This window comes from Epinephelus lanceolatus, chromosome 4, assembly GCF_041903045.1.
Source record: "Epinephelus lanceolatus isolate andai-2023 chromosome 4, ASM4190304v1, whole genome shotgun sequence".
NCBI lineage: Eukaryota > Metazoa > Chordata > Actinopteri > Perciformes > Serranidae > Epinephelus > Epinephelus lanceolatus.
The window spans coordinates 46,178,505-46,205,186 of NC_135737.1; the positions used below are offsets into that span (position 1 = coordinate 46,178,505).

Sequence of the window (26,682 nt, forward strand, 5' to 3'; positions counted from 1 at the left end):
GGCTGAACTTATATACGTTTTAAAAGCCACTGCTTTATTTTCTTGATTGACTGATCAGTATGACCTGTTATTATTTACTTTTGATGTTTCTGTTTACTTATAAAATATTGGAATAATAATAAAAAAAAGAAATAAATATATAAATATGTGGGCCGTATAAAGGTTCTACTGCTATATTCATGCTGTCTCTATGTATTTTGTAAAATAAATAAATATAAAATAAATATTTGTAAAATAAATTAAAAACAGAACGCAATGCTTATCTTGCTTTTTCTCATCTTATCTCATTTTATCTCATCTCTTTTTACGTCTTTCCTCAGTCATTCAACTTACTTGCATATGTATTCACTGAAAAAAGGTGTAATTGACAAAGAATTTGACACGCTGAATAATTTCCCCCCTCTGTACATAGTAATTTTTTTGATAACTGGGGTTGTATGTATTTTTTTTATTTCTCTGTTATCTTATTATCATTATCATTATTATTATTATTATTATTATTATCATTATTATTATTATTATTATTATTATTATTATTATTATTATCATCATTATTATCATTGTCATTATTATTATTATCATTATTGTTATTATTGTTATTATTATTATTTAAAACAAAGTATTTCTTCACTGTGGTATTACAAGTTTTACGTAAAAAAAATCCGAGAGTACCTCTTCCACCACTGCTGAGAACAGATTTTCATCTTTACAACATGACAAGTCAATACTTGAATTAATATTTAAATGTCCCACGGCCTGAAGGCATCATTCCTCCTCTGGTGACGTCAGCCGGAACCAGGAAGTACCGAGTAGCTTGTTGTGAGTTGTCGCGGTGGCTTCTTTCAGTTGCTGGTGTCTTCTCTCCTCCTGGCTCATAAATGGCGAGCTCCTCGGGTCCGGGTCTGACCGGGCCGGGACTCTGGTCCTCGGCGCTGCTCCTGCTGGTGCTGACGGGTCTGATCGGGCCGATCGGTGCCGTATCCGAACCGGGGAAATGGGTCATGAACGTCGACAGCGTGAGTTTCCTGTTTGTATTTGTTGGAGCTGACACAGTGGATATTGATCGTGTTGTTGTCTTAGCGTTAGCTGACAGTTTGTCATGTAATTAAACGGGTCGAAGTTAAATGCGGTGTAAACAACGTTCATCAGATTCAGTCCAATCAGCTCGTTTTATTGCGAAGCTTGTGTGTGAAATAGGTGACACAGCAGACAGATGTTTACATTGGTGGAAAGTAACCAAGTACATTTACTCAAGTCATGTAGTTAACCAAATTTTGAGCTATTTGTACTTGAATACTTTCATTTTCAGTGTCTTTATACTTTATACTTTTTACTCCACTACATTTATTTAATGTCTTAGTTACAGGTTTAGATTAAAAATACAATTATAATCACCAAATTATCATTATCAATCCTCAGCGGTAAAGTCACAAGCTACCCAGTGGTGTATAAAGTAATATTACACAGGGTAGATTTCAGGGGGGACACAGGGGACACGTTCCCCTCAATGTTGAGAATTCGTGCACAGGGTTTATACAAGGCGCTTGAGGTGTTTGACGTACTTGAATTGACTCTTCATAATTTAAGTACTGGATAAAATACATTTTGTTGCTGACCCCGTCCACATAAGTACATTGTTTAGCTTCCATGTCAGACTCCAAACTGGGGCCATGCCGACTAACATCAGCTCTGACTATAGATAAATGCCCCGTACAACCCCACTTCAAAAAATCTGAACTATCCCTTTAATGCATGTGAACAGGTCCTGTTCGTGCATGTGTCTGTATTTTGGGCCTGTAATCTGGAAAATAACAACAGAGTGAAAAAATTGAATTTCCCCTTGAGGGACTCATCAAGGAATAATTACAGTCCAAAAATATGATTTATATAAAGTTTGGGACTTTAGATATATTTTGAAGGGGTGGGAATCATCAGATATTTTCACAATACTTAAGCCATGATACAATTTTATTGCGATTTCTATTTATCATATTAATGATTTATATCATAAAAAGTCGAAGTCGCAATGTGTGACGATATGATATTGCCACACAAAAATATTGTGATACTATGCTGTGTTGATTTTTTCCCCACCCCTAATATTTTGGCATGCATTCTTCTGTATGTAGAGTGATATTGATATATATGATATAATTTAAAATAATATTATCAGCTTCACAAACATGAGCATGTTTATGTCTTAAATATGTATTGATTCTGTAAATTGAAATCCATCCATTAAACTAATTTATTAATTCATACATTTAACCTTTTATTTATACAGGGCGGTCCAATGAGAGCAGTTTACTCTGTTTAAAATGATATTTAATCAAAATCAAAAATACTTGGGGCGTCGGTGGCTTAGTGGGTAGAGCAGGCACCCCATGTACAAGGTTGTTGCCGCAGAGGTCTGGGTTCAAGTCCAGCCTGTGGCCCTTTGCTACATGTCATCCCCCCTCTCTCTTCCCCTTTCAAACTTACCTGTGCTGTCCATTAAAGACAAAATGCCCTAAAAAATATCTTTCAAAAAAATCAAAAATACTTTATTGATCCCGGAGGGGAAATTATGATTCGTTATAGTTGCTCCGATGTAAAGAATAAGAGTATGAAATTAAAGAGTGTAAATGTAAAGCAATAAAATAAAATAAAGTAGCAATGAAATGTGCATTAAAATAAAAATAAAATGTACATTATGCTACCGTGTTTAACACTGGTACTAAAGATGTAAAAATTGAAATATTAAAATAAACGTGTCGTCACTGTGCTGAGGCTGTAAGTGTGAAAATTTAAGTCTAATATATACATCAGTAGAATAAAACAACAGTAGATTTAGAGCAAACACGAATTAATTTATATGAAAGCCATTTTCTAAAGACATAGTTTGTATTGGAAGTTATATTAGAAATTATTTTTTTTTATTTAAAGGACTAAATTATTGATCTTCTTGTATGAATGACCCAGGCACCAGGGAAAAAATGACCCTCCATTTTTTTTCTACTCAAACTGAAAGTGAGTTGATGGTCATACAGTGGTGGAAAAAAGTTTTCGGACACCCTTAAAATTTTACACAATCTCAAATATTATCATGAAATATTTGTGGAAAAATCTTTTTTGTGTTTCAAAAGGTGTGGCTGCATTATACAGATACAAACAAATACAAATTATATTTTTTTGTTTATTGTTTACAAGAAAAACTAACAAAACTAAATTCTTGACAGTTTCAATATGTCAGTTCTCAACATTGTCGGTATCAAAGTCAACAAATAACAGAGAATGTGTTCAAAACTGAACAAAAATAAATAAACCATCACATCATCAAATTAATATTTAGTAGTCCTGCCACTGGCACGTAGTAGAGCTCTAATCCTGGCTGGCATGTTCCCCACGAGCCTTTCACACTGTTGAGGGGTAATCTTGTCCCATTCTTCTTGAATTACTGCTTTTAATTCTTCTAAATTCTTTGGTTTATGCTTTGAAACAGACCTTTTGATAATCCACCACAGATTTTCAATGGGGCTCATGTCCGGGGATTGAGCTGGCCACTCTAAGACCTGGATACTGTGCTCCTGCAGCCAAGTTCTACTGGCCTTGGATGTGTGGCAAGGGGCATTATCTTGTTGAAACACCCCGTTTTTACCTTGACGGAACAGTGCACGCGCAGAAGGGAGCATGTGGGTTTCGAGAATGGTACAATACTTGGTAGAGTTCAATGTGCCATCACAGACAGTGAGATGACCAACACCAGCAGCACTCATGCGTCCCCAAACCATGATACTGCCTCCACCATGCTTGACAGTAGGTACTGTACATGCTGGAGATAATGCTTCGCCTGGCCTTCTGCGTACCCTCAAATTAGTAGGAGGAAAATAAAGCTGGAAACTGGACTCATCTGACCACAAAATCTTCTTCCAATTCCTGGCTGTCCAGTTCTTGTGCGCCTGGGCCCAACGACGCCGGGCTAACCTCTGTCTCTCATTGATCAGGGGCTTCTTGATAGCCTTGTAGGACCTTAAGCCATGATCTAGGAGTCGGCCACGTACAGTGTGGGTGGAACACTGGACACCAGTTTGGTTTGACCACTGCTGCTGAAGCTCCTGTGATGTCATTCGGCGGTTTTGCCTGCACATGCGGATCAGGATGCGGTCATTTCTTGCTGAAGAAACCCTTGGACACCCAGATCTTGGTTTGTCTTCCAAGCTGTTGGTTCGTCTGTATTTCTGCAGAGTGTATCCAACTGCTGAAGGACTGCATCTGCACTTCCTGGCTATCTGGCGGCAGCTGTACCCTTCCTGGCTGAGAATCTTTATCTTCAGGCGTGTTTCCTGTGTTAGGTTCCTTGTTTTAGTCATTTTTGTGTCTGAAGAACTTTCAAATGTGCTGGCTTTATGTAGACACGAAGCTTGGCAACAAAAATTGTGTCTTTTAATAAAAAGAACGACCTTCATCACTGGTACCAAAATGACCCAATACTCAAAATTTCTTATGTATTTTTATGGAACCAATCAATTTTAATGGCTTTTTTAGGATTTATTTAGTATTTTGGCTGTGACTGTACTAAAAGAAATTGCACTTGAAGACCTAAGAGTGATTCTTAATGCAATATTTCACAAATGCATGGGGTGTCCGAAAACTTTTTTCCACCACTGTATTTTCCTCCTGCATTTTTCTCTGTCTTATTTCTTCCCTTCAGTAGAAAGAAAACCTTTTCAAAATTGTTTTTAGTGGTTTTAGTAAGAAGTCCCTTGTTTTCTCTCTCCTCCTGTTGCGTTTGTCTTCAGGGGTGTGTGTACGTCTAAATTAGGGTTGGGACTCGTTAGGATTTTAACGATTCCGATTCCTTACTGATTCCTTCTTAACGGTCCGATTCAATCATACAAATACAAAAACTTTATTCTAACTGTTGCACAGTACAATTAGATGAAAATACACATTTGTGTGTGGTGTGCATTTCAGATTTAGAGCCTGTATCATCTCCCTGAGAATATATAACAACAAAAAGTGATTCTCTGATTTCTACAGTAACACTATTACCTCAAATTAACCACAGCAATGTAATAAAAAATACTTATATGCATTCATGCTTGGGCACTGTTATTTACGTGACAACACCTGAACAGAACACACACACACATTGGCTGTTTGTTTCTACCGCTCCCCTCGCTGGAAGCCTCGGACCTCCCGCCGCCCGCTCCCATCTCAAACACGGAGGTCTCCCTCTCCGCGGAGCACCCACAGTGCACGCCCGGCCTGTTAAATAGCCTGTAACCATAACAACTGTGTGACACAAACTCAGTGCTTTAGTAATTAAATAATGTCGGGTTTGGACAGAAATATGCGGCCCGTGCCGCACTCTAATGGAAATGCACATGACGTTTTTTTTTTACAATCTAGGAACCGTTTGCAGGAACCGTTACTCCAAATGTGATGGAACTGGTTCCGGAACTTGAACTTTGGACCCGGTTCCAAAAAAGAACTGGATCCAGATCCCAACCCTAGTCTAAATAAATAATCAGTAACACAACTGACAATAAAACCACACATGCCAGATATCTCAGAGTAAGCACTGCTTGGCTTTTAGGAATTACGCAAATGTGCACTTCCTGAAAAGCTTAAACACGATATTGAAGGTTTCTCTTTGTATTGCAAGATAAATGAGTATCTATTGTCACACTGGACAGCACATTTTAAACATCTTGTCACTGTAACATAATTAGAAGTTTAGTTCTGTGAAAAGCATTCAACTCCAGCTTACATTAGACTTTGAGAGCACCTGGTATGAATGCATGCTCACAAATGAGTCTGTTTTATCTCTGTGACAGTGACCAGGTGTTCAGATTTCACTGCCCAGTATCGTGGTAAAAAGACACTACTTTGATTTAAGATAAAGATGGAGAAGCTCAGTGATATGTTTTAGTTCTTGAAAAGGGCCACTCGTCACAACACCAGCTGGATCACAGAACATTTTTCTGTTCTTAAACTGTTTTATTTTGATGGTTTTAAGAGACTCCAAGAGTTCAATAAATAATTTTACTTTTCCTAGTCAGAGTTATGTTATCTCAGTGAATGGTTTTTATACTTAAGGTTTAGTCAGCACTCATATGTGTGAGGTGTCATGACACATTGTGAGCGTTGAAACTGTCCGATACAAAGATTATTTTCTTTAGAAAAAAATCTGATCAGTTGTTTGTGTTTATTTTGTTCCAGGAAACTCTTAAGAAGCACAACCACACCTTCTTCTTCACTAAAACTCTGTTCAACAACACCTACATCAATCTCAAATGTAAGTCCATAAAGATCCTGTCTTCTTCTGGTGTTAATTTTTATGCCTCCGCACCGCAAATCTCTTAATGGACTGGCTTATCTCATGTACTCTATCTTATACTTTATTTCCATTCCACACTTGACAGATGTGTCTCAATGTATTTTGTGTGTGTGTGTGTGTGTGTGTGTGGGGTCAGTGGTGGCAGAGAACTGTAACACGTCGTCACCCGTCCAGTTTAACGTTTCCTGGTATTTGAGGAACTCGCACTGCTACGATGAAGTCTTCAGCCTGGACGTAAGACACTGTTTTCTCTACTGTACTCTACACCTGTCTTCTGTTCAGAGCTGCAACGATTAGCCAATTAAATGATTAATTGAGAAAATATTCTACAGATTAACAGGTAAATTACATAATCGTTAATTGCAGCCTGACTTCTCTTTAGGTGTTCAGATCCTCAACCCGAGAGCTCAGCTTGGGTTGAGGATTGTAGCTCTGGTTTAGATGTGAAAAAACATAAATATGTATTTACATAGTGCCTGGAAGCATTAATCCAGGCACATTTTTATTCTTAACCTGCAGAGGCCCACCTGGTATGCAGACAGGGAAACAGGAGACCTGTAGTTAAAAAAAAATTAAAATAGGTTTAAATACATCAACTTTTATCTCCAGTACTGAAGCAGAATGGAAGTGGATGACAAAGTTATTTATTAAGTTAATTTTAGTTTATAAAGTTACTTATCAAGTCTTTTATCTGCTCTGCTCTCCACCACTGCGTTTGTCCTTTCTTCATACACAGTGTGGGGTAAAATACTCAGATATTTTCTGTCTAGTTTGAATGCACAATATGTATTCGTCTGCCGCTACGGGTCTCAATCAAACCATTAAGAAAAGATGCAGCATTACAGTCGGTTTCTCCTGGTTAGGATTCTGTCAGCGTTCATTGTTCAGGAGGTTTTTACTAGGAGCCGAATTATCCGCAGAGGTCTTTTCCTCTCCAAGACAAACAGACCAGGTGATTTAAACCATAAAAAAAAAACACTGAATAAAGTAGTTTCACTTTAGACATCGGTGTTTCTCTGATGCTGTTTGGCACGGCAGGGGCTGGAGCTGAGCTGCTGCTAACGTTTGCTCAGCTTGTTTCTCGGATAACTTTAGATCCAGATGTTCAGGAGGTTTTTTAACATGAGCCGAATTATCCACAGTGGTCTCTTCCTCTCCAGGACAAACAGACCAGGTGTTTTAAATCGGTCAAAACAATAAAATAGTTTTACGTTTAAAACCAGTGTTTCTCAAATGCTGTTTGGCACGGCAGGGGCTGGAGCTGAGCTGCCACTGTGTTTGCTCAGCTTGTTTCTCTAATAAATTAAGTTCCAGACATTTGATGACTAAAGTCCTTTATCAGATGTCAATCTTATACAAATCAATAACACATCTCTTTGTCATGTTTATTATTGTTGGTTGGTTTGTTTATCTCCAGGCGCAGCGGGTAGGAAGTTACTTCAAGTCGACGGAGGTCAAACCAGGAGGAGGAAGTGGATATTACGTTTTTCACCAGTATCAGGCCATCGTCTGCCAGCCACACATAAGCCCCAACACGGTGATACTCACACACACACAACACACACACACAGTGTACACATTGACTCACAGTGCAAACACATAAGTGATAAAGTGAGTGTATGTGGTGATTATGTTTTAAAGTCTTTGTCTTACGACACAGTTCAGCCTGGATGCATTTGAGACGATAACACGACTGACGGAAGTGCCGCAGCAACAGGTGAGACATTTCCTGCTTCTGCAAACAGTAGTCTGAGCTGACCAATCACAGCTCAGGCTATCAGCTGCTGTATAGCTTTAATACAGGCAACCTTAATGCACAACTATAAGCACAGCTTTATTGTTCTGAGAGGTGAAACCCAGCATTATTTCCTGTGTTGCTGTAGTTTGAGGATGATTTGGAGTCTCTCCAGACTCTTCAGGCCTCTTCTCTGATAACAATCAGTCACAGCCCTTGCCTTTTGTTTCCACACCTTGTGTCAGACAGGATCATATTCTGCTGTTCGGGTCCGTTTCAGCTCTGAACGTCAAACTGGTTTTTGTTTGCTAGAATAACAATGAAGAATCTGTGTGTGCACTGTACTTTACAGTACCAGTGTTTCTACTAAATCTATGTGTCTCTGTGTGTCTACTGTCTTTTACACAGAGTGATAGAAATATTTGAAAGAAGCTGGTTTTAACCAACATATTCAGTCCCTCCAGGATTTCATGGGCTTTTTAGGCCTATGTGCTGGCGATAGCCAAGGGTGGAGGCATACATTTTTTTGGGTTGTCCATCCCTCCGTCTGTCCCGTAAATGCGATATGTCAAGAACGCCTTGAGGCATTTTCTTCAAATTTGGTACAAACACTCACTTGGACTTAACAATGAACTGATTAGAATTTTGTGGTCAGAGGTCAAGGTCACTGTGACCTTGCATCCATCTTATTATCTTGAACTTAATATCTTAAGAAGGCCTTGACGGAGTTTCCTTGATTTTGGCACAAATGTCTACTGGACTCAAGAATTAACTGTTAATATTTTGTTGGTCAAAGGTCACTGTGACCTCACAAAACATGTTTTTCGCTATAACTTAAGAATTCATCCTCTAAATATGACAACATTTTGCACAAATGTCTACTAGGGTAAAATGATGAAGTGATGACATTAAATATCCAAAAGGTCAAAGGTCAGCTTCACTGTGACTTGTTCCAGTGAGAAAAAAACAGTGCATTTCTCTGAGTTTGTGATTTATACTACACTAACGTCATCACTAGCCCACATATTCAGTGTAACTCACATTGATTCTTTCAGCAGGAGCAGCAGATCTGATGCAACATCCTCTATCATGATGCTTTATCTGTTGGCAACACATTTCAGCCGTTGCCGTAAAAAAGTTTTCTCAATCTTTTTCCATTTCTGTTTCACCACAAGGTTGCATGCGGTGCAGTCCCTGCTGTCATGCATAACATCAGGGATTTGCTTTGCACAGTTTTTAGCAGTAGTTTTTGTTGGTAAATGTGAGACGTTGGTGTCACATGTTTGCATCTTTACAAACAAAAACAAGGAAGTGAGTGTGAAGCGTTGTGCAGGGAACTGCTATGTTTGGTGAAACTCACAGGAAACTATGATGTATGGTCATGTTTGCAGAGAAGTTGAGGTGACTGGACAAAATTGCAAGATTGTGCTGAATTCATGGGGATTGGTTGAATTTGCATTTATGTTTGCAATCGCAACATTGCAACGTCCTGGAGGAGCTGCAGATTGCAGTTATCTTTAAGAATCTTTCAGAATTGTTTCATTTATAATCACCAGCTATGTTAAACATATTTTCTTTTTCTGTTTGTTTGTCAGCCAATCACAGAGCAGACTTCAGGCAGGAGGAGGAGACAGGTGGAGCCTCCAAAACCAAAGGTGTGTACACCCAGTTCACTCAGGCAGCAGACCAGAAAGTAGAACATGCACTAAAGAAAATTCTGTCATACACCAAAAGATGCTTGGCCCACATGGGCCCACATGCCATTACAAAACATTAGAAACAAGAGCAATAACACCATGGTGCAAACCATATCTTTAAAATGTCAAACATATGCAGTTGGTAAGCATTTGACACAAACTGAGCTAACTGAAACACTTAACTGAAACAATAAACTCAAGTCTACATTCAAACAAACAAATCAGGACAATCTGCAGACAATTTAAGGAAAAGCTTATATCTGAGACTGCAATAAAGTGGACAATAGTGCAAGAAGTGTATTTCGTTTTTAATCTCTCAGAGGTCACACAAGGGACATTTTATGTTAAATTGAATGAATACGTCTGTTCTCCACTGCCAGAGGCAGGATACCACATCTCACCTGGGCACAGACAGACCTCTGCTCAAGTCAAGGATGACACAGTGCTCTGGGCGGTATATATGCTTAATTAGACCATATGTTCTCAGTTTTGGTTTACACAGATTTTCTCCTGACCATTTCTGTTTATAATTTTCAAATAATATTGTTTAATTTGACTTACTCTGCAACATGATTTATTTCTGTAGATAAACTCAAGACTAACACTACCAATATTTTTGCAAGCTCCCTTGTCTAGATGTAATTATTTCAAAAATCCCAACAGAAAATTTGTTTAGTCAGTCTACAATCAGGCATGTCGACTAATCTGTTTTATAGACATGTCACCCTTATGCCACACTTTACAAGGCATATAATAATACACATAATGTAGTAGAACCTGCAGTAAAAACTTTACAACATACAGTTTAACATGAAGCATGAAAAAGAAATAGGGTGGTTGAGCTCATGGCACAGGAAGCTCTTATATGTGCAGTAGAGAATACAACAGTATTATGGCTAAAATATAAATAAATATAAATATTATAAATAATGAATATACAATATGATCTAATCCTGCCCGGCCAAGCGTTTCTTTGGCACCACTGTCACCCCGATTGGTCACTTCAAGAAACATTTTGGGGACAAGCTTCAGCGGCTTATTTAAAAAACAAAAAAAACAGTGAGTTTGTTGATGTTGGACAAACTTTGATCGATTTATGGACAAATCTTTTGTGACAGGCCAGTGCACTTGTTTGGAAATAGTGGTGCCCCCCTGTTGAGCAGTTTCAGAATAATTTTACACATGTGGTTCAGCGTTGTTATGAAACATATCCTGTGAGTTTTGTAAGAACTGTAAATTCCTGATTTACAGTCTGATTTGTGTTATGCCACACCTGTTTTTTCTTTTTTCATGTGTAGCGCCCCCTAGTAATCAGTTTGAAGGAAATTTTCAGGTTATATTTCAGGTACTTATGTGGACATCAGCACATGAAAGTTTCATACTGAGCAGCCCAATGGTTTTGGAGTTAGGTCTTATAAGCTGTGAGCCACGTCCCTTTAATGTTCATCGGTCAATATCTTCAAAACACAGTGAGATAGCGACAAGCTTTTGATAATTTTTGATAAGCTCAGTCCAATGATGATACACAGAAAATTGGGTACAAATCGGACCTAATGTTTAGGAGGAGATGTCAGAAATGTATTTTTCAAAAAAATGTAAAATGGCGGAAAATCTGCAGAGGCAGACCTCAGTGGTTCTTGAGGCTTTTCTGTAGAAAACATTGAGCTGGAAGTGTGTGTGTCGAATTTCAAGTCAAGCAGACTTATGGTGCAAGGGGCGAGGCCTTTCTAAAATTGCATTTCTTGGCCGTAATTATAGCGCCCCTATTTGGCCGATTGGGGTCATATTTGTTGAGCAGCACTTTGTCACAACTTTCAATCACTGGTGAAAATTCTTTGTGCATACGGTGTACTGTGTCACAGGAAATTGCACAAATATTTGGGAAGAAAAGAAAGCAGCACAAAGACAACAGGGTTTTAAGCCCCTGATTAAATCAAATTAATGTAATAATGGAAGTAGATCATTTTTCTCTGTGTTATCGATTCCTGCAGCGTTGTTATTGTTTCTGTCCTGCAGTGAAACATGCAGAATTCAGGGTTCTCTAAAAAGTTTTCTTGAAGAAGAATTCATGTTCTTTAGATGCTGAATTATTAAATGTTTGACTCACTGGTTCCACTGCTCTCTGTGTCTCAGGCTGCTGCAGAGAAGGAAGGTGCTTCGGCTGAAACAGGAAAACCTTCCGTCTCTGATAAAGAGGTCAGTCTGGTTCGTCCAGTTGGATTAGTTAAATCTGCTTATTACAACGGCTGAGGCAAGGTTGCTGGTTTGAATCCCAGGATACATAAATGGGGCGTTACACAACCGTATTTATCATGCAAAGCTGGAACACTGTGCCAGCAATCTTGTCAGGTGACATTTTAGCTCCATCCATCCATTTTCTGCTGCTTATCTGCTGCTCCAGCCTAAATACCACAAGTGTGACATTGTATGTGTGTCCAGGCTCGGACTGAACAGTCAGGTGTCAACAGGCGATTACTTTTTGTTTCTGTTAAATGTTCAATATGTAATTTTCCGCCCCTCAAATTAATAAAAAAAGATGGAGCAATGTCATCATTGCAGTCAGTTTCTCCAGTTAGGATTCCTTTTGGGTTCAGGAGGTTTTCACGTGAAGCTAAATTATCCACAGAGGTCTTTTTGTCTCCAACAGTAATGGACCAGCTTGTTTCTCAGATAACTTAAGATCCAGATGTCCGATGACTAAAATCCTTTATCCGGATAAAAACAACTAATCTTAATCTAAAAAGTGTGTTGTAAAAAAGTGGCTATAACATATAACATACAGACAATAACAACAGATATTTTAATATGGAAAAGTTACATTTCAGGGGCGTTGGTGGCTTAGTGGATAGAGCAGGCGCCCCATGTACAAGGCTGTTGCCGCAGCGGCCCAGGTTCGACTCCAGCCTGTGGCCCTTTGCTGCATGTCACTCCCTCTCTCTCTCACCCTTTCACACTTGTCTGTCCCAAAAAAAAAAGTTACAATTTCATATAATCTAACCTCCTGCGTGTGTTTGCTCAGGTGGCGCCTGCTCATCATCACTTCGATGCTGTGGCTCTGAGCTGGGAGGACGGACCCTACATGTTCATCCTGAATATCAAAGAAATCAAAGAAAAGAACCGAGCCTCTGCCAACCCCCCCGCACCCTGGAGCCTACAGTGTCAGTCAAACTCACAAATAAACCATACACACACACACACACACACACACACACACACACACATTACCACTCATTTGTTTAACCATTAACCATTAGTCATTTCCTGTTTCCATTGCTGGGAAACGGAAAATGTAGCAGTGACAGATGCTACATTTGCACCAGATTTCTGTTACACTGCAGGTTTATGGATGCCACCATCGTGATGCGTTTGTGCACCCAAACAAAATACTTGACTGTATTCTGACAAACAGAAGAAAGCGGCACAGTGCAAACTTATCCTACAGAAAGCCTACAGTCAAATGAATCACACAGTTTTGTTACACAGATGAATGCACGAAGAGCTCGTCCTGCTCACTAGGGATGCATGATATGGATTTTGGCGATACCGATAAAGGATAATTGCCTGCTTCTCATGACCAACAACTGATAATTTCACATTTTTGTATCTTAAAACAAACTTAATAACCTGTAGTTTATGCACACCTGAGGGTCGCCCTGGTGCCCTCTTCAAAAAGCCAATGGGATTTCTCCATTGAATTTTGGATTATTGCAGAAAATAAACTCTGTGGCAAACAAACATTTATGATATTTGGATGTTTTGTTCAGCAAGATAACCTTCACTCATGAACACCACTTTTATGATGTTTGAAGCCTAAATCAATCAAGTAAAAAGTTAACGTAAGGCTATAAACAAACTACTGTATAATCGCATGACTTAATATCACCACCACAGCACAGCAGTAAGGCCATGCTTGGCGTGATGAGGACTCAGCATGGCTGTTATCTTTCAGTCGTCGCCAAAAGATAATCATGAGCTGATTGAACTGCCAATCTGAAAGTGTCTCTTTGTGTTTGCAGTGCAGGTCAGCATGAAGGGTCCCCATGACTACATATCAGCCTCTGAGTGGCCGATGATGGTGGTAAGAACACACACACACAAAACACAAAATAACACTTCAAGAACAGAAGTCAAACATTCATCTTTGTGGAGTAAAAAGAGAAGTCTAGTGTTATTGTTGATTGTACTTTTTGTCAACAAATTCCATGTTTAGACTCAAACCAATGATGTGATGCTCTAATAGTTTCTGACTTCCTGTCTGTGGCACCTCGGCCCCAGCTCATTGCTTCCAGCTTAAGACATACATATTTAAAAACACATCACAAATCAGGACATGAGGTACGAGGTTGATGCGAACAAGTTTGCTCAAATATTAGGGGGGACACTTTTGTCCTCTCAAAATATTGGTAGGGACATGTCCCTACTTTCCATATGCAAACCTACGCCCTTGAAGAAAATATAAGACACCACCAGACTTATCCTTCAAAGGAGCATTTAAAAAAAGGTTCAAACACTGTTTAATGACCAGTCAGGGCCTACAGGAATACATGAGTGCCGCTAATTACACTTCAGCAGGTCAAAGTTGAAACTCCAAAACTCATTTTCAAAAGCATCTTTAATATTTGACAAACTCTGTTTTCTCTTTGTGGGATTGTGTCCCCAGTTCTACATGGTGATGTGCATCGTGTACGTGCTGCTGGCAGTGCTGTGGTTGGTGCTGTCAGCGTGTTACTGGAGGGATCTGCTCAGGATCCAGTTCTGGATCGGGGGAGTCATCTTCCTGGGCATGTTGGAAAAAGCTGTCTACTACGCTGAGTACCAGAGCATCAGATACGACGGCTTGTCAGGTAGGTGAGGATACAGAGGTGGTTTCTCTCTGGACTGATGGAGGGTGAACCTTTGACCCAGCATGTGTTAAGTAATGTGTCCTCCTGCAGTCCAGGGGGCCGTGGTTTTTGCTGAGGTGCTCTCTGCAGTGAAGAGGACTCTGGCCAGGGTGTTGGTGATCATCGCCAGTCTGGGTTATGGCATCGTCAAGTAAGCACAGTGCTCTCTCTTTAGTAGTTTTAACATAATGAGGTTTCCTCGTAAGATTTTTAAAACCAACTTTATAACTCTCACCTTTTCATGAACTTAAATTTGAAGTAGGAAAAGGACCTGAGTAAAGATCACTTTCAGATCATCCCTCAGACTATAACATGTGAAACATTATGATCACACGTTATTTCAGGGTGATGGGATCTGTTTGTCTTCCAGGCCCCGACTTGGTGCATTGCTCCACAGAGTGGTCGGAGTCGGTCTGCTCTACTTGATCTTTTCCATCGTCGAGGGGATCCTAAGAGTCAACGCTGTAAGTCACACGCACGGTGTGTATTTGTGTGTGTGTGTTTGTGTGTGTGTGTTTGTGTCTCTAACCTGTTTCTCTCTCCAGGATCGAGGCAAGAAAAACAGCAGTACATTGTTGTGTGACATAGTGCTGGCCTTCACTGACTCCTGTGTTGTCTGGTGGATATCCTTTAACATGAACATTGATTGAGCACTGACCACATCGGTGACCAGTAATTCATTAGTTCTTTAAAGTGTAAAAGAATACTTCACCCCCAGAACGACCATTTGTATTTAAGTTACTCTCCCTGTGTTGTGTTGAATTTGTCAAAAAGCTTTGTTTTCTTCATATGCGTCTACGATGAACGGAGAATCCGTAAAGGGGACCATCAAGTTTACAACTGCAAAACTATCTATCAGGGCTTCATACTCCTGTGTTGTACCTACAGCGTAGACTCTGCGTAGACTCATACCCTATGTCCTAGCCTGACATGCAACTCCACAGAAATGTGACTGTAGGTTGCAGCAACCTCCTGTTTATTTTTGTAAACTGAAAAACAATTTCCCTCAGTGGAGACAAAGTTTTGATTTATTTTTATTTCACGGATAAGAAATGTTTGTGTTTATCCTGGATTCATATGAGTAGAGAAAAACTCTGCTAGCCACAAGGCTAATTTATACAATGTAAAATGCCATGCTGAAATGCTATAAACATTAGCATGTTGTCTTTGTGCGGAAAGCATGTTTAATATTAGACAGTTTGTTGTCTGTGAATCTTGTGAGTTATCAAACTTTACTGCCCTTCACAGAAACCCGACTGCCGACTAGTGTCTTGGAGGTGTAAATGCAGAGCAAAACAGATGCACCGCCATACAAGTAGAAAATTCTCACAACAGCGTCACAGATTTGTGTTACCAAGCCTGTTATCAAGCCTGATTTCACAGTCTCAAAGTAACTATAGTTTTATTAACGGACACTTTTTGAAGATGTCAGCACCCCAGCCTGCTGCTGATGTTGTGCCTGCTGCCACTAGAGGGCGATAACAGACAGAAACCTGCTCTTCTGTCTGTCTGTCTGGGTTTAGGCATGTTTAGGCATGTTGTTTGCTCAGCAGATTTGACTCCAGGATGTTGTCTGTGTTTTGTTCTGTTGATGGGATAAACCCCACCCACCTGGTATGTTGTTTAGCGAAACAAACTCTTTTTTTTTAGAATGAACTGTAGCAGCTTATTGAGTGTGGCACTCTGTGTCTGCATTTCTGTTCCGTCTCGTTTGCCTCTCCACATCTTCCTCTTCTTCCCCTAGCGTTCAAACTTTCTTAATCCTTTTTCACATCCTGCTTTCTTGGCCTCCTTCTCTCCATCTTCCTTTTATCTATTCTTCTGTCGTTCTTTTCTTTCCCTGTAGGCTGAAGATGATGTAGTTCTCCTGGCTGCTATTCCCCTGGCTGTGCTCGACTCTACCCTCTGCTGGTGGATATCCGCTACTGCACATTCCCCTTTTTAGTACAACTGAAAGTTTTTTTCTCTCTCTCTCACTTTCTCTCATTTTCCCTATTCTTCTGCTTTGTTCGTCTATGCGTATAGTTTTTTGTGTCCAGCAGAAATCCTGTGGAGCTACAATGTGCAGCATGTAAAGTCTTTAAAAGAACTCTTGAGACTATGGTATCTTGTTTGTTGTACAAACCTCTCCAACCACAGGAGTTTGGGAGGGTAGACATTGCTCAGTCATTAAACGGAAGAAAATAATCAGATACAGAGAACTTAAATAGAGAGAAAAAACAAAATCCAGCTGGTAGTGTTTATTGAATGTGCCGTTGATGTTCCTTGACTGTGTCGTCACATCTTTGTGAGTCTGGCTCAGACGATGAAGCTACTGAAGCTGAGGAGGAACGTGGTGAAGCTCTCTCTCTACAGACACTTCACCAACACGCTCATCTTCGCTGTCATAGGTATGAAAAATATTCTGCTTGTGTTTGAATGTTTGCTGAAAAATGTTTCACGTCTTTAAAGCTTGCATGTGTGTGTTTTTCAGCGTCGGTCATCTTCATCATTTGGACCTACAGGACCTTCAAGATTCCTAAATGTCTGTCTGTGAGTATTTGAGATTTTTGAAATACTCAGCAGGATGCAGAGCCTGGGTTACTCGGCTTGATAAAAAGCTTCACAAATGTCTAATAGGATAAAATAAAGAACTGATGACATTTTACAGGAGGGATGTAAGTTTTTCATATCCCCCAATTTTTTTTTGAACACGTCTAAAAAATGTGGAAGTGACTGGCATCCATGTGTCTGCACTGTAACACTGCTGTTGTGACCAGGATAGTTTGCCCTGAATGTGGGGTGTGACGAAGAAGAAGAAGTTTTTCCAGCCAATTTCTCTCAATCTCTTGGAACTTGTGGACGAGTGTTGTGTTGCAAGTGTTAATTTTATGGTTTTGTCACCTTTGTTAGGATATTTATGCGACTCTCCTCTATTGATCAATTTTTCAACCGACTGCATTCTTTGATATTTTTTTTGCTCAGGGAGATTTTCCAGCCAGCAAAAACAAAAAAAAAAAACATTTTCTTCCTGTAAATGAAGATTTCAGATTGCTTTTCAAGTGTTGTCATTAAAAGCATCTCTCTCCATCTGTGTCTGTAGGACTGGAGGGAGCTGTGGATAGATGACGCATTCTGGCGCTTCTTGTTCTCCATCATCCTATTGGTCATTATGTTCCTATGGCGACCGTCAGCCAATAACCAGAGGTAACAGGGGATGTCAGGGACGTCTTCTGACAGCTTTGCTCTCTTTTTGACTGTAAATTAAAGCCAGTGTCTTTGTCTCTCTTTGTCAGGTATGCCTTCAGTCCTCTGTTGGATGAAGAGAGTGAGGAAGAGGAGAAGGAGCCCATGATGAACGAGGCTTTCGGTCAGAAACCTTCCTCCTTTGCTCCCTTGCTTCCTCTCTCCTCTCCTCCTACCTTCCTTGCTCACCTGTTGCCTCCTCTCTCTCTTTCTGGCTATTTTCTGTCTCACCTCTGTTTGAATGTTCTTGGTGCTCTCCTATTTCTTTCTTTATTTTTTAGATAGATAGTTAGTTAGGGTGACACTGTGACACTTTTTAATATTTGTCTCTCAGCCAGTTGTTAAATTATTGATTTAAACTAAAAATGAAACATAAAAACTTATGTAGTCGAAACCAGCTTCTGTGTACGATAAGCTTTCAGTGAAATATGCTTCATTTTAAGTTATAAATGTGACTTTAATACATCCTCACTTTCATATTTTCCTTTTTATCTGTATGTCTTTGTTTTTTACTCCTGTCTGTCTGTAGAGGGGATGAAAATGAGGGGCATGAAAAATGAAGCCAACGGTACGGCCAAAGCCAACAAAGTGGTGAGTGGCGATCCACATCAGCTGCCATTTTTAATAAACTAAAACCATACTTGCTCTCCAGCATTCTTTTCTCATTTAGTGTTCGCAAACTAATTTGTTTAAATGTTGTCAGCGGTAGTTCCAGTTTCACCTCAGATTGAATTATTATTTCTCCACAGTTCAGAGTGCAGTAGGTGAGTCAGGAACAATACTGTGATAGAGCACCACTGTACTCACAGCTCCGCAGCGATGAAAAGTATAATTTGAGTTTTGTGTGTGTGTTTAGAGTCTCTGTGTGGATGAAATTATAAAGGTCATATATGTGAGTCATACTACTGCAGATACAGCTCAGATATTCAGCACTTGCTTTTATCAGGAGTGAAACAAAGCACCAGTTGACCTGTTGTGCAATTCTAGTCTTGTCTTTAAACATGTGGGATATCATTAGTTTTAGCAGCTCAGTCAGTCAAAAGTCCCACATGCAGTATAATACTTCTTTTTCAATAAATACTCATAGAGGAAATACATCAGCTGATTTGATTATTTTTCCAGGATGAGGATCTGAAATGGGTTGAAGAGAACATCCCCACATCGATGGCAGATGTGTAAGTCATCATCAGCATAAAGTCGGCATGTTGGCACTGACTATTACATATCAGACATGATCATAAATTATTCGAATTTAATGTTAAAAGTCTTTGTTTTTCCTTCTCACAGCGCCCTGCCCCCGCTGCTGGACTCCGATGAGGTAAGTCATTAGGTTGTCTAAATTATGATGTAATACAGACAATAAGAGAAGATTAAACTTTTTAGATCCTCATCCAGAATTGAGGTCATTTCAGGGTCAAATAAAAATATTCAGCAACCCAAAACTGAAAATCAGAGTAAAGTTAAATAGTTTTTAAGTATCGTTTGTTGCCCATATCTGGCTGGTGAGCAGGAAACTAAAAACTGTTGACATAAATTCAGAGAGGTTAGATAAAAATAGTATACAGTATGTCAATTATTAAATGTCAGCTATTTTTTTCTCTCTGTAAATATGTGTTTTAATTTCTACTGCTGCCTGTCTTGGACAGGTTCTCCCTTGAAAAAAATCTCAGTGGGACTCTCCCCGTAAAACAGAGATGAAATAAAAAATATAACATATCTTTAACCCTATATGATACCGTCTTGCCTCTAGGTAACGTACCCATTTTTAAAACATTTTTTTAGTTTAACTGAAGACAAAATTTATATATATATATATAGATTTATATATGTATGTTTATATATGTTTATATATGCAGGACACACACACACACACACACACACACACACACTTGTTTATCCTATTTGCAGTTGTGATTGTGAGCAGCAGGGGGCGGCAGACAATCAGAGCAGAGAGCAGCTGTTGCTACGGTTACGTCACACTGTTGTTTATCCTCCTCTGTGTTGTCATGGCGAGCAGAACAATGTGACGGCGACGTGCCTGTGTGTGTGTGTTTTGGATGTTATTACATTGATGATCATCTTTAACACAAATACACTTTATGAAAGAAGCTGATTTATCTGATGTTGAACATAAATCCTCAGTCAGAATCTCCTTTGTCGTCTTTTATATATTTAATATGTGTTTATTTTGTTTATCTTCTGCGTTGACTGTCTTACCATTTTCTAAATTATTTACTCTTTGATCTCTAACTGAACCTTTTTTAAGTGACCCAGCAATCAACAGAGTGCCTCTTATGTAGAATCAATTTCTTATGTAAGCTGCTGTATGAACGCTGAGAGATATTAAATCCATAGAAAGCATTAAGTCCTCGCACACTGCAGTGTCCTTTATGGTGTTTCTGTTTTAAGGAAAGAAGGAGGAAACGTTTTGAGTAGGCTTAGATTAAAATTGTTTCCATCAGATTCATCAGGTGTACTTGTCGTAGTAATTGAAGGTCACTTGTTTTTCTGTCACATCAGTGATTTTAAACTGCAGGCTGTTTGACATGTGGGTGAGCACTGACAATGTGATGAATCTCCCTTATTAGAAGGTGAAATTAAGGGGAAATAATCGCCTTAAAGCTGGGGTCGGTTCCTTAGCGTCCCCATGTTTGGTCCCCCTCTGTTGGGGTACCTAGCACACAGATCTGGTACTAAAAGGTGGAGCTGTGAACACTGCAGTCTGATTGGTCAGTAGAGGACGGTCACTCTGCTCAGGGCTGAGTTGTGTCTGGTTTTGAGGCTCATGTAACCACTGTTCATACTGTGGAGAGTTTTATTAGTGAACTGTAACTACAAAATGAAAGGATGTTTTGCTGCCTCTCACAGCAGCTGGAGTCTGAGAAACAATAACTTCATTCACTGGGCCGACTGCCAGCAACTTTTAAGGTGGAACGTTAACTTGTAATGTTACTCAATGCATGAGTTGATGACATGAATCCATCAGCACACCTTAAATTTCACTGTGACAACTTTGACCATCACTTTAGTTTTTATTGTCTCTCTTGGATGACACAGACTTTTGGTAGTGAGCAGATCTTCAAGATTAAAAATATGTATTAATTTTGACGGGACAATACTGTGGTCTTAGCTTTCTATTGCAAAATAGAAGCGAAGTGCTTGCTGTGCTAAAACATCACTAGTATCATGTGATACACATAGACCAGACCGGCATCTGGCCATTGCCAAGGCTTTGCCCCCTTTTGGGTCACTGATCCACTTGGACGGTCTAAAGGGACATTACGGTAATCAACTTCAATCAAATAGGAAAGCTCTCTCTCTGGAACGACCTGTGATTGACCAAAGTCTCCCGTCACAGGTCACATTTTTTAGAGTCTGAAAACAGCGCTGAGAGGAGGTGCAGGAGTCTAGTTTTCTCTCAGACCACTTGAATTACAATATGCTCAAATGCTATTACATTTTACCCAATGAAGCCAAAATTAAACTGCCTTCTCCAGCTTTGACTCCATACTATTCAGTCCTTATGACAGATTATGTAATGTACTCTCTTATTTAAGAGGGAGACCCTACCCTGCCCATTATCCTTATAATGATAAATTATGTAATTCATCACGATTAAGGAGGGAATTAAAGGGAAATTACTTTACCCTGCCACCACCCCAATGCTCAGATATGCTCTCAGTGTTATTAACCTGGATTTTGATAGCTTCACTAGTGTCAGAGCACTTGTTTGTTTATTGTTTCGTCACAAATAAGATTCCTTCAACATTAGATCCACATTCACATGTACTCTTTATCATCCCAGAATCTTACACTACTTAATATACAGACTCTGACAGAATTAGAAGCCTCCTGTTCCTCACGTTTTCACCATTGATGGAAAGTGCATAGAACAGGTGGCTTCCTATAAATATCTTGGAGTCTGGCTTGATTCTAAACTTACTTTTTCTATTCATTTGGATAATCTTGCCAAAAAACTCAGGATTAAACTAGGATTTTACTTTAGAAACAAGCATTGTTTTAATCTCACTGCCAAAAAGAGACTTGTCATGACTACCTTTCTTCCCATGATTGATTATGGTGATGTTCTTTATATGCATGCCTCTGCTGCATCCCTTAAGGCTATAGACACAGTCTATCATGGTGCCTTGCGCTTCATTTTGAATGCCAAATCTCTCACCCATCATTGTTTCTTATATGAAGGGTCTGGTCTGACATCACTAAACTATTGCAGATGGCGCCACTGGCATATTTTTATCTACAAAGCCATCTTAGGGCTACTCCCTGGCTATTTGAACCGCCTACTGAATCACTCTACTAGTGGGTACAGCCTGCGCTCTCAGGACTTCTTGTTGTTTTCGGTCCCTCACGCCTTCACTGAATTTGGGAAGACCGCTTTTAGTTATTATGCCCCTTGGTCCTGGAATCAGCTCCAGAAAACGCTAAAATTGGCTGACCTTGTTTCCTTGGGTGATTTTAAATGTTTGTTACAGTCTGTAAAAACAGAGCTCTGCAACTGCTTTCTTTGAATTTGATGTGTACTGTATGTACTTTATGTATCTATGTACTGCTGTGTTTATGTTTTTTGTTGTTGTATTGTTGTAACATTGGTTTGCTGCCTTCTTGGCCAGGGCTCCCTTGTAAAAGAGATGTCAATCTCAATGGGACTCACCTGGTTAAATAAAGGATAAATAAAATAAAATAAAATAAAATAAATTAGGCAACCACAAAGGACACAATTAGTCCTGCTAATTTTTAGGGAGGAAATGGAGAAAAAGGAAAAGTTTCTTTTGTAGCGGCCCATCAGCTGACACATTTCTCCGTCAGCCTGCCTAAAATGGTGAATTCGTATTGAAACCACGAAGCACAATTAGCTCTATTTCAGACTGGATTTCTTGTTAAAACTGGACAAATTGGCTTCTTCATGTGGAATGTGATCTTCTCTGCCACTCTGTGGTTTTCATCCATCATGTCTGCAACAAAAGGAATCATCTTAACAATGTCGGCCTCCTCACTGAGGGGTGAATAGAAGAGGGAGGGATGGACAAAAGAGGGGATGGAGAAGGATGAAGGATAGGGTGATTCAGTAAGTCTGAAATACTGAGACGTCAGGTCCATGAAATTGCCTGCCACTGATTAAAGATGGAGGGAGAACGGTGGGGAAGAAGATAGTAATGGCAGTAAACCGTCCACTTTTCTGTCTGGAGCAGCAATGTCACCTTATTTTGATCATAGACTATGAAAACATGAATATATTCATCCCTGAGGTCAGACAGAGTTCCTGAAGGGACATTTTAAACCTGGAGTTTTGCTTTACAGCCAGAAAGGCTCCAGTAAACACGCTCAAACATGCCCCCCTTTTAAAAACAGTAGTATCTCAGTAATATTATGAGGAATTGAAAATAACTATCAGAGAGCTTCTTGTGCAAACAATTATCAATTTTCTGGAGAAATGTTTGAGGTCTTCTCATTCACAGCAATACAGTCAAGAGTTTCACTGGAGTAGCATCTAGTGGCCATTAGTGGCACTGCAGCTTAAACCCCTTTGGTTGCTTTCTGACCAATATTAAAGGAGTAGTTCATTAAAAAGCAATAAAAATTGTATAGAATATTCACCTTCCTAGGCTCTTTATGGTGCAGAAAAGACTTTGATAGAATCCAAACAAAAGACAGCAAAATGGTCATAAAACATCCAAAAAAAGTTATGAAAATTCTTGGTCAGCATTATCTAAATGTCTTGTATCCCTTCGTGGGGTCATGGAAATCAAACACAGCATTTTTCTGTGAACAAAGCATTTCTCCTGAATGAATTTTTTGTGCACATACCAATTCCTTGATGGGGACGATAATCAAAAAAAATGCTTTGTTTTAGAAGGAATAGTTCTATAACCTTTTGTGATACCTTTTTTGTTCTCCATGAAAGTCTGTTTGCATCAGTTTGATTGATAATACCGTTTAAAATTTTTTGGGGTGAATTATTATTTTAAGGGGCCAATACTTAAGCCCCCACCCTGACATCTGTCCAGCATTAGATTAGGGAGAGCTGTGTCCTCAGCCCAACTGCCAGAAGACAATTTTGGCAATATACGCTTCTGCAAACCACAGAAACATTACATTTGCACATTTCATACACATCATATTAATGTTTCTAGAGTGATGCAGTACACTTTGGGTGGTGTGACACCTAGGAGAAGCACCTGCCAAACTGCAGACCACTGTTAAAGACCAACAAGCAACAAAACTGGTTGTGATTTAGCAAGTCACTTTTTAACCTCCAGACATGGGTGTTTTTGCAGCCCATTGCTGATTTTTCAGTGGGGATAGTTCCACAAAAAACTGTTGTTTTCATGCCTTTGGAGCAGTGATAGCTGTGGCTGTAAGCATGATGTTTTCGGGTTGCCTATCCATCTGTCCATCATATTCTTGTGAACACGACATTTCAAGAATGCCATGAGGGAATTTCTTCAGCCTTGGCACAAACATTCACTTGGATTTAACAATGAACTGATTAGATTTTGGTGGTCAAAGGTCACTGTGACCTTGTCTGTCTCATTTTTGCAATTGCAATATCTCATGAAAACCTTGAGGGAATTCTTCAAATTTGGCACAAACATCCTCTTGAACTCAAGAATGAACTGATTAGAATTTGGTTGTTGTAGGTCAAGGTCACTGTGACTTCTCAAAATATGTTTTTGGCCATAACTCAATAATTCATTTGCTAATTATGACAAAAAATTCACACAGATGTCTAATATAAAATGATGATGATGTGACATTTTGTATCCAAAAGGTGAAAGGTCAACTTCACTGTGACATCACAATATTCAGACAGGAGGAGAGACATTTGAATTGGTGACTCGAATCTTGAAACTGTGTTGATTGTTTAGATCTTCTGTGCTGTTGGGGGAAGATGTGTGAAGCATCCATTTTTTAAAACTTTAAACTAAAGAGAAACTTGACTGGTTTGCGGCGGCATACAAATGCAAAGTGGTTATTCTAATTTGCTGTGACAATGCTTTCCAGTGGGGATAGTGCCAGACTTAGTTCTGAGTTAACCATGGCATTGTTGAGACATGAAGTTTCAATTTGTCCGCTACATAACAATGTTGAAACGGATCTGTGGTTTGCAGAAGCAAATAAACATTTTTTCTGACGATTGGTTTGATGTCCCACAATTTCTGCAACTTTCTGAAACCAGTGAAGACACATTCATGCACTTTAGGCTGTGATTGGTGGGCTGTGTGGAGGTGAGAAAGGAGCCAGGGTTTTAACTTCACTAGCTTTCTTTTTTGAATCTTCACACAACTTTTTGTTGCTTCTCAGTCAACATTAAGAATGTCTGCACCGTTATCTCCATATTTAAATAATATCACATCCCCCACCCCTCTATGGAGGCCATATTCTCACCCTAGCTTTGAGTTTAGCTGTTCAGAACAACTATAAACACTTTTGATTCATAAATCTAGTTTCTAGAATTATTATCACAGTCAGAGTTTCTTCTTTGTAACCAAGGAGTAATTCAGTACGATGGTGTGTTATCTGTTGCAGGAGACCATGACGACTAAGTTTGAGATGTCCAAGATGGAGTAGAGCAGAAGAGGAAGGATGGACAAAAGGAGGGAACATGGAGGAGTGTTTAAAAAACACCAATCTGGTAAACAGATGGATAAATGATACAGATTAATATTGGTGGAGTAAAAGAGAATGATGGCTGATTTAATGCACATGTGAGGAGAGATAGATCGACTGGATGAAAGAGGGAACACAGAGAATAACGAGTGTTTGCTTTAAAAGACGGAGAGATTTAACCCCTGACTTTATGAGCTTTGTAAGCCTTGACTGTACATACACTGGGAGTAAAATCGATGACAGCAGCACACAGTTTCTTTTTTTTTCTTTTTATTGCCTGTTTGTATTTATATTTCTATATATATACAGTATATTTGGACAGATTTGATGCTAATGATGTTCTCTGCTACAGGAGTGGCTTGTTTGCCTTTTCACCGTTTACATGCGAAAATGTGATTTTCGAATATTGTCTCATTAGACATATTGTGTGTTTTTCCCTGTTGCCACAACAAGAGCACTCCCCGTCTCTGCTGTCTGTGTTTTTTTGAGTTGACACCTGTTGAGTGGGTTTCATTTTGATCCTTTAAACAGGCAAAAAAATAGAATGCCGCCTATGGACTGGTGTTGAAAATTAGCACGTGTGCTACATACACCTAAGCAAAGGCATCTGGTCTGTCCACTGGGACAGTCTCAATGTATTTGTGATGTCCATATCAAATAAAATAAACCTAACCTAACCTAAAACCAAAGTTGTGAATTTGAAAGTAAAAAAGAAACAAGGATGTGAATTAAAATATTGTTTCCTCAGTCTTACTTTTTTGGAGTTGTGAGGTTTGTCATCAAGCTTGTTCCAGCTTTTGTTCCAGTGAAATTTATACCATCAGATCACAGACTGTGCATGAAAATTATTTTATTTAATTGTTTCACTGTTTCTTCGTGTCTCTGTAAAGAAATTTTGGCAGGTTTTTTTCTACAAAGAAGGAGAGATGTGCTACAGCTGACTAATTAAAGGGATAGTTCAGATTTTTTTTAAAGTGGGTTTGAATGAGATACATAGTCAGCTTATTATCTACAGTCAGCACGCCCCCAGTTTGGAGAAGCAGTCTCAAGTACAGCAAGGAAGCTTAGCAATGTACTGCTGTGGACAGGTCAGCAACAAAACGTATTTTAGCCACTTTACCTTTCCATAAAACAGTGATTTCCGATGAGGAACTGAAGCCATTATATTGCTCTCTTTAAAGCCACCAGACT

At 39.3% G+C, this 26,682-nt stretch overlaps 1 protein-coding gene across 2 annotated transcripts; it reads left to right on the plus strand.

The window, feature by feature from the left end:
• Positions 1 to 794: 794 nt before the first annotated feature.
• On the plus strand, positions 795 to 26,244 carry LOC117259764 (transmembrane protein 87A). Of its 2 annotated transcripts, none has more exons than XM_033631452.2 (21): positions 795 to 1,016; positions 6,205 to 6,280; positions 6,459 to 6,556; positions 7,740 to 7,859; positions 7,983 to 8,039; positions 9,653 to 9,712; positions 11,888 to 11,950; positions 12,774 to 12,912; positions 13,771 to 13,832; positions 14,415 to 14,598; positions 14,689 to 14,788; positions 15,008 to 15,101; positions 15,183 to 15,260; positions 16,919 to 17,027; positions 17,111 to 17,169; positions 17,720 to 17,823; positions 17,913 to 17,986; positions 18,392 to 18,453; positions 18,985 to 19,037; positions 19,150 to 19,180; positions 25,411 to 26,244. In XM_033631452.2, exons 1-21 carry the CDS (start codon positions 879 to 881, stop codon positions 25,450 to 25,452), a joined length of 1,803 nt encoding a protein of 600 aa, XP_033487343.2. In that variant the 5' UTR covers positions 795 to 878; the 3' UTR covers positions 25,453 to 26,244. The 2 variants fall into 2 exon arrangements, with proteins under 2 accessions (XP_033487343.2, XP_033487344.2); XM_033631453.2 differs by lacking the exon at positions 15,183 to 15,260 and adding an exon at positions 16,484 to 16,552.
• Positions 26,245 to 26,682: the final 438 nt, after the last annotated feature.

Excerpts from the sequence above, each read along its gene's own strand:
- LOC117259764 (XM_033631452.2), top strand. The coding sequence starts at position 879 with ATGGCGAGCTCCTCGGGTCCGGGTCTGACCGGGCCGGGACTCTGGTCC. Across the intron at positions 9,713-11,887 it reads TGGAGCCTCCAAAACCAAAG|GCTGCTGCAGAGAAGGAAGG; the intron begins GTGTGTACACCC and ends TCTGTGTCTCAG. Across the intron at positions 15,102-15,182 it reads GGATCCTAAGAGTCAACGCT|GATCGAGGCAAGAAAAACAG; the intron begins GTAAGTCACACG and ends TTCTCTCTCCAG.